This window comes from Ornithorhynchus anatinus, chromosome 9, assembly GCF_004115215.2.
Source record: "Ornithorhynchus anatinus isolate Pmale09 chromosome 9, mOrnAna1.pri.v4, whole genome shotgun sequence".
Taxonomy (NCBI): domain Eukaryota; kingdom Metazoa; phylum Chordata; class Mammalia; order Monotremata; family Ornithorhynchidae; genus Ornithorhynchus; species Ornithorhynchus anatinus.
The window spans coordinates 20,342,062-20,350,061 of NC_041736.1; the positions used below are offsets into that span (position 1 = coordinate 20,342,062).

At 53.8% G+C, this 8,000-nt stretch overlaps 1 protein-coding gene across 2 annotated transcripts in view; it reads right to left on the reverse strand.

Moving 5' to 3' along the window:
* NFE2L2 (nuclear factor, erythroid 2 like 2) overlaps positions 1-7,756 on the reverse strand; it is a 34,154-nt gene extending 26,398 nt beyond the window's left edge. The window contains exon 1 of one of the 2 annotated variants that reach the window (XM_029071690.2): positions 7,684-7,756. In XM_029071690.2, the coding sequence (XP_028927523.1) occupies positions 7,684-7,725 (42 nt within the window). In that variant the 5' untranslated portion in view covers positions 7,726-7,756. Of the gene's footprint in view, positions 1-5,133; positions 5,274-7,683 lie in introns of those variants that run through there. The other variant, XM_007671275.4, reaches the window with a different exon arrangement.
* Positions 7,757-8,000: the final 244 nt, after the last annotated feature.

Consider the following 8,000-nt stretch of genomic DNA (forward strand, 5'->3'; position numbering starts at 1 on the left):
CAGCCATCGCGAGCTCTCCCCCTTGGCTCCCTTCTCCCTTCTGGCTGGCGAACACCAACCCCCCACCCCACCTCCGCTCACCCAGAGAGCTACTCGCCGGCGCCAGACCACCCGGGGGAAGGAGACAGCAGCAGCGGCAAGCGACAGATGGAAATGGATCGTGTCGGCCTGAATGCCCGCTGCCCTCTGCTGCTGGCTTATCGTCCGTCTCTGCGGTTGTGGGGCCTCTCACGGTTGACGTTATCTGGTCCCACTGTCTGCCCGAATGGCTGAACCCTCCGACAGGGACTCCAAACTGTCAGGGGATCCCAGCGACATACACCCTCCCCGCCAAAGTGTCCAGTGTAACTCTGGGAATCCCTGGCCCCTGCCTCCCGGCTGAGTTTTGTACCTTAAAAGTAGCCAAGGCCCCTAAACCAGATCAGCTGGAGACCAATTGTTAAGGAGCGGAAAGGGGAGCAATGATGGCCAGGAAGCCACGCTGCACCACCTGGACCTTCAGGGAGCGCGCAAGTAAATCCAGCCTGGAGGGGACCGAGTCTTGGAACCCGGCCGCACTTCAGCATAGACGACAACGGGCCTGAATGCGGATGACGGAAAGGGCTGTCCGTGGTCACTCCAGCTTCTAGGGGAAACGGCAGATCTTGCAGTACTGACTGCAGTCAATTACGACGTAGTCGACGGGCCGAGCCACCTGGCACCAAACATCAAAGACGTGATCCCAAAACACGAATGCAGAAAAACCCGAGTGCACGTGTCAGTGGCAAAGCACGTCATCTGGACTAATGGGCCGGTTCACCCTCACCTCGACAACTGACGATAACAACTAGTAACGGCTATTTGTTACGCGACTTCCATCGCATCACTCCCATTTTTGAAAAAGAAACAGCCACCTGATGATCACCAGTCTTGTGTGATACCCCGACCCAGAAGTCTCACAATTCCTATTCCAAATCACTGGACGCAGCATGTGAAAAGGCTACGAACCATCTCTCTCAACATTACAGGTTAACCTAAACCTGCTTGGGCCTGGGAAAAGAGAGATTGTCACCTCGGCTTTTTTGAATGATACCTATCGATCAATCATTGGCATTTCAGTGTTTCCTCGCAGAGCACCGTACTAAGTGCTTGGGAGAGTTCAATACAACGGAGTTGGGAAAACACGTTCCCTACCCACAAGGGGCTTATACTGATTTGTAGTAGCTTTTCAGAGTCCCTCACTAATGCTGAACTGCGAGAGAGGGGCTTGGTCCAGTAACTTCACTAACGCCACGATTTTTTGTTCATTAACAGAAGCTCCAGTCAAACAAACCTAGCTTAAACTAACAAAAGCAGCTAAATTTATGGATTAGGCTTTCTCTTCACACCTAGGTATTAAGCACACATGTTCTGGAAATTATCTTCCATTCTCAGGATTCTTGGTATGAATACTTTAAGTTGTAATTGACTGACAGAGCAGAAAAGTTTCACCTTGGGTGGGGTGGGGTTAAACCCAGCAGGTACTGAAACTGGTGCATTCTACCCTTTTGGTAGGCTTAAGGGAAAGAGGGATTTTCTAGGACTTCTGTGCATGTCAGAATCAGCAGCTTCATCTGTTTTGTGATGTTTGAATGCCATTTCTACTGAAACTACCCCCCACAAACACACATACACACACACAACACTCTAGTCCTCAGATTGATTTTTCAAACTCTGCAAGGTAAGAATTCAACTAACGCCACCCCCGGTGCTAGCAGCCCCAACAGATACATTTCACATTGGGCTCGTAGCAACGGGAACAGAACCATCAACTGACATTTGTTCAAAGGCTTCCTCCTATGCTCAGCACATGCCAGAAGTTCAAGTCCTTCCTCCCAACCCCCACGAAACCAAACAAAAATATGGGAAATCTGTCCTTCCACTCCATCCCGCCCCATAGGCAAATAGAATCTGTAGAACCTAAATAATTGTGTTGACTAAAGGACATCAGATGAGCAGATATGTTTTAAGACTGTTTACTTTTGAAACAATGAATGATTTGGGATTGAAATGTGGTTGGTTTGTTGTTGTTTTTAAAGTCCCCGACTTGAAGATTTACAAGGCCTTATGTTGGATGAATGTCAAGGGCACCATGGGGGGGAAGGGGGGTGGTGGGTGGGTTGTTCCTGCTCATTTTGGGCTCAGACATCTGTGTTGGGGCTTGTGATTGACTCAAATTCAGCCAATACACTTATTCTAACTCCTTCCCACTTACATAACGTGGCCAACTTTCCACCCAATCCTAACCTTGACTCCACGACTCTCACCTGTCATTTTTCAAAGGGAAATAAAGGAAGACACTTTTTCTCCTCATTTATTCACAACTTCAAAAACCGAATTTTTTTTCTGCTTTTTGAAGGCACCAGAGAGTAACCCTAGCCTATTAAAGTTGTGCTTCTCTTTCTGCTTATTCTTTGAAAAGAACCCTACAACCCTATCCATCCACCAGATAGCGAGCATTTTTCTTAAGCATCAGGAAAGTAAAAATCCCTTCAGGTTGCTTTTAATCTCTCTGGAAGGTGTCCCCTCCCAGAATATAAATCCCCAATTTCATCATGAAAGGACAACCTGCTTGAAAACGAACCCCTTAGTTCCTGCCCTTAGTTCCTGGCCAGGTGAAGTACTTGACCCCCTCCAGGTTTCACTCTTAAAACAGAAAGAACCCTGACCCTGGGGACAATGGAGGAGGAGGAGGAGGAGGAGATAAGGAGGAGGAAGAAGAGAAAGAGGGGGAAGGGCTAGCAGAAAAAATTGTGAAACGCAATCGCTCCTCAAAATTTCTGCTGGAAAGGCTCCGGTCAGAGTTATACAGTTGAAAAAATATTCTCCCTATGAATGGGATCTATACGCTGGTGTTCTAAACAGGAATGATCACAAATGAAAAAAATAAATCAATGTTAAAAACTGTTTAACCGACTCAGTGTCAGTTCAAGCTTTCTGGAATTCATAACGAAAAAGGGCTCTTCCCTGTTTGCAAGTTTTATCAAGGAGAAGGACAAGCAGAGAGCCAGATTTATTTTTGCTTTGGAAATGTTGATGGGAGTTGTGCATTTTACCTCCCACACAGTGTTTTCAAAATGTCTCATGAGATTTTTCACATACTCTAGAAAGTCCAGTTGCTTTATGCCTCGCACGAAGTTTCTGCCTGAAAACAGGACTGGCCTCCACGCCTGCGGCCCTCTTCCCCCCCTCCCCCCAAATTTTTCTTTTGGCACTGGTCTTCTGTCTCTCAAGGGATGTGGACTCACATGAACTCACAGACCCTCATCCCACCTCCCAAAATCAGCTCTGGCAAGAACCTCTAGGATGGGGATACCGTGGGATGTTACATCCACAGAAAGACGGTGGGTGCAACTGCCAAACATGCCAATAAAATTAGGGAGGTTTTTAAAAGTTTCTTCCTCCCAAGAAAGAGCCCCCCCCAAAACAAAAATTGTCCATGATACCCTCGGGTACCGTTTTTTCATTCTCTCAGCCTACAAACAGGAGAAAAATTCCTTCTTCCTTCCTCTGATGTTCTATCAGACACGAAGCATCAAACTCAGCCGGAAAACGAAGAGTGAAAGCCATCTAATCAACCGGAGTTTAAGGACGGGCACCCAATTTCCCATCGCCAGGCCCTCTCCTATTTCAGAAATGAGTCGAGCTCAGAGGGTCGGACATCAAACTTCACCTAAGGAAATTACCCTCCACTCACACCTTACGCGTTTGTATCCAAGAGGCACCTGCGTGGACAGGTCTCTGGCCAGAGATGAGAGAGAATTTTAGTGGAGAAGCAAGCAGCCTCCCCAACTTTCCCAGGGAAAGATCCAAGGCTGCACATGACACCTCTTAGCAGGAGAAGAGAGGGTGGAACGGGTGGCGCGTTTACGTAACTGACACGATCCGATGAGACATATTCTTAGGTTCCCAAGGTCAGTTGAGGGCTTCCGACTTTAAAAACTCCAGGCCGCCGGTCGTGACAGTCCCCCGGCTCACTTGCAAACACACAGAGAAAACCCGTTTTTGAAATACCAAGGAAACTCCGGGGACCCCGGCAGGCTGCGTGCTCTGCCGACATCTGACGGTCTCAAATGGGCTCCGAAGAATGAAAACGACGACACTTACTTTCACTTTTCCAGTTCTCCCAGTTTCCACGACTTCCCTCCCAACCCGGAGGACCAAAAGGCCAGCTTTTGCCCATCTCTGCCCGCCTCCTAATTCTACTTATTTGTCCTGAGGTCTGTCCGATTGTCTCGAGATCTGTCGGCTTGTTTCGATTTCTGTCTCCCCGCTCCCCACTCTAGACTGTGAGCTCGTTGCAGGCGGGAATTGTAACCCTTTGTTGCTGTATTGTACTTTCAGAGCATTCATTCATTCAATGGTATTTACTGAGCGCCTACCGTGTGCAGAGCATTGTACTAAGCGCTTGGAAAGCGCAGTTTGGTCTCTGTTGGTGTTGGTTAAGCACTTATTATGCGCCAAGCACTGTCCTAAATGCTGGGGTCAATGCAAGGTACTGGCTCTGGGCACAGCCCCCGTCCCACACGGAACACTGTGCTGAGCGCTTGGAGTAGAGTAAGCGTTGCTGGGGTCAACAGAAGGTACTGGCTCTGGGCACAGCCCCCGTCCCACACGGAGCACTGTGCTGAGCGCTTGGAAAGCGCAGTTCGGTTTTTGTTGGTGTTGGTTAAGCGCTTATTATGCGCCAAGCACTGTCCTAAATGCTGAGGTCAATGCAAGGTACTGGCTCAGGGCACAGCCCCCGTCCCACCCGGAGCACTGTAATGAGCACTTGGAGCAGAGAAAGCGATGCTGGGGTCAACAGAAGGTACTGGCTCTGGGCACAGCCCCCGTCCCACCCGGAGCACTGTGCTGAGCGCTTGGAGCAGAGAAAGCGATGCTGGGGTCAACAGAAGGTACTGGCTCTGGGCACAGCCCCCGTCCCAGCCGGAGCACTGTGCTGAGCGCTTGGAGAGAGAAAGCGACCCCTGCCCCCCATCCATTTAAACAGGTCTCAAGCGTTAACCATCCTCTTTGGGAAGAGATTAGAAAGCAGTTGGAGAAAGAGAGGGAAGGGCAGCCGTTCGGCTGACCCCTGGGCGAGGGCCTGGGGGCCTGGGGCGCATCCCTTACCCTTGGAAGCGGCGAGGAGGCCCTCCTGGCTTGCCCATCTTGGCAGGGCCGGGCGAGGGGCTGGGTGCCAAGTCGCGGCAGCCCCGGGGGGAGGGAAAAAAAAGGGCGATTGCACAACGGGCTCGGCCGCTCCAACTTGTCCCCGGCCTTCGGCACGCAACGAGGCTCGCACGCTACGGGAGCCTCCTCCCTCCCTCCGGCCCGCCTCCTCCGGCCCGCCCTCCGGGACTGCCCTCCGACCCTGCCCATCGGCGGGCCGGGGTCGGGGGGGGGGGGGTGGGGTGGGGTGGGGAGGGCGTCGCCGAGCTGGACTGTGACCCCCCTCCCCGCCCGTCCGGGGGGCGGGGATCGCCTCTGGGCTGGATTGGACCTCCCGAGCGCTTAGTACAGTGGTGGGGCTCGCGATGGGATGAACGGACGGATGAACTGAGCTGCAGCCTTTGCCCCCGTCCTCGGCTATGGTGGTGGGTCCGAGCCCGTCACCGGGCAGGGACGGTCCCGCTCTGTTGCCGAATTGCTCATTCCAAGCGCTTAGGACAGTGCTCTGCACGTAGTAAGCGCTCAGTAAGTACGATCGAATGGATGCCTGAATGGTCCTGGGCGGGGGGAGGGGGAAAGGCTCCGACCCCCTTGTTGGGTGGGGATTGCCTCTCTCTGCTGCCTTACTCTACTTTCAGCAAGCAGCGTGGCTCAGTGGAAAGAGCAGGAGCTTTGGAGACCGAGGTCCTGGGTTCGAAGCCCGGCTCGGCCACTTGTCAGCTGTGTGACTTTGGGCGAGTCACTTCACTTCTCTGCGCCTCAGTGACCTCATCTGTCAAATGGGGATGAAGACGGTGAGCCCCACGTGGGACAACCCGATTCCCCTGTGTCTCCCCCAGCGCTTAGAACAGTGCTCTGCACAGAGTAAGCGCTTAACAAATACCAACATTATTCTTCTTCTTATTACTTTCCCAAGCGCTCAGCGCAGTGCTCTGCACAGAGTAAGCGTTCAATAAATACCATCGAACGATTGAAGGATCTTCCCCCGGGCGGCCGCCAGGGGGGAAAGGGAGGAGAAGAATTCATTCAGTAGTATTTATTGAGCGCTTACTCTGTGCAGAGCACTGGACTAAGCGCTTGGAAGGGACAAATCGGTAACAGAGAGAGACAGGCCCTGCCCACTGACGGGCTCACAGTCTCATCGGGGGAGACGGACAGACAAGAACAGTGGTAAGAATGACGATAATGGTATTTGTTAGGCGCTTATTAGGTGCCGAGCACTGTTCGAAGCGCCGGGGGAGACACCAGGTCGTCAGGTTGGCCCACCTGGGGCTCCCGGACCCGTTTGATCGATTAGGGAAGCAGCGTTGGCTCAGTGGAAAGAGCCCGGGCTGGGCAGTCGGAGGTCCTGGGTTCGAATCCCAGCTCTGCCACTTAGCTGTGCCACCGTGGACCAGTCACTTCCCTTCTCTAGGCCTCAGTTCCCTCATCTGGAAAATGGGGGTGAAGACTGGGAGCCTCACGTGGGACCACCTGATGACCCTCTATCTATCCCAGCGCTTGGAACAGCGCTCTGCACATAGTAAGCGCTTAACAAATACCCACCTTATTATTATTACCCTGTATCTACCCCAGCGCTTAGAACAGTGCTCGGGCACATAGTAAGCGCTTAACAAACACCAACATGATCATTATTATTATTATTATTATTATTATTATTATTATCACCCTGTATCTACCCCAGCGTTTAGAACAGTGCTCAGGCACATAGTAAGCGCTTAACAAATACCAACAGGATTATTATTATTACCCTGGATCTCCCCCAGCGCTTAGAACAGTGCTCGGCACATAGTAAGCACTTAACAAGTAAGCACTTAACAAATACCAACATGATTATTATTATTACCCTGGATCTACCCAGCGCTTAGAACAGTGCTCGGGCACCTAGTAAGCGCTTAACAAATACCAACATTATTATTATTACCCTGGATCTACTCCAGCGCTTAGAACAGGGCTCGGGCACCTAGTAAGCGCTTAACAGATACCAACATTATTATTATTACCCTGGATCTCCCCCAGCGCTTAGAACAGGGCTCGGCCCATAGTAAGGGCTTAACAAATACCAACATTATTATCATGCTGAGAGAGCTGAGGCCCAGGGAGGTGAAGCGGCCGGCCCAGGGAGGGGAGGGGGCGGGATTAGAACCCACGACCTCGGACTCCCCAGCCTGGCTTCTTTCCACCGAACTGCGCGGGGGAGAGAGAGAGAGGCCGGGCCGGCCGGGACCCCCGGGATCCCGCCCCATTCTTATTTCCCGAGCGTCAGCAGAGGCGGGGCGGGTCACGAGGCTGCGGGGGACACCGGGGGAGGAGCGGGGACAGCGCCGATGCCCGGCCCGGGGAATCCCCCCGCCCCCCTCGCTCCGCACTGCCGTTTCCCCGTGCCCGCCCTGCCCAGGCGGGGGAGGGGGTCGCCACCTTGGCCGACACGCTGTGCCCCCCTGCACCGGGCCGGGGGAGTCCGTCCGGCCGGTCCTTCCCTCCCCCCGCCCCAGCACCCCCGGGCGGCACCTGTTGCGACGGCTGCCCCGGCGGCGACTCCAAGTCCATCATCGTGGGCGCTGCCCCGCCGGTGGCCGGGGGGGGGTGGAGGGGGGGGGGAGGGTCCCGGCGGCGGCTCCCGGCTCCCGGCTCCCGGCTCCCGGCTCCCGGCCCGCCCACTCCGCCCGGGACGGGACGGGACGGGACGGGACGGGACGGGACGGGACGGGACGGGACGGGACGGTCCTGCCGAGTCCTACCGAACGCGGCCGAGCCGGCCGTCAATGGGCCGCCCCGCCCACCTCCGCGGGAGCGGCCGAGCCCCCTGTCAATGAGAAGCCCCGCCC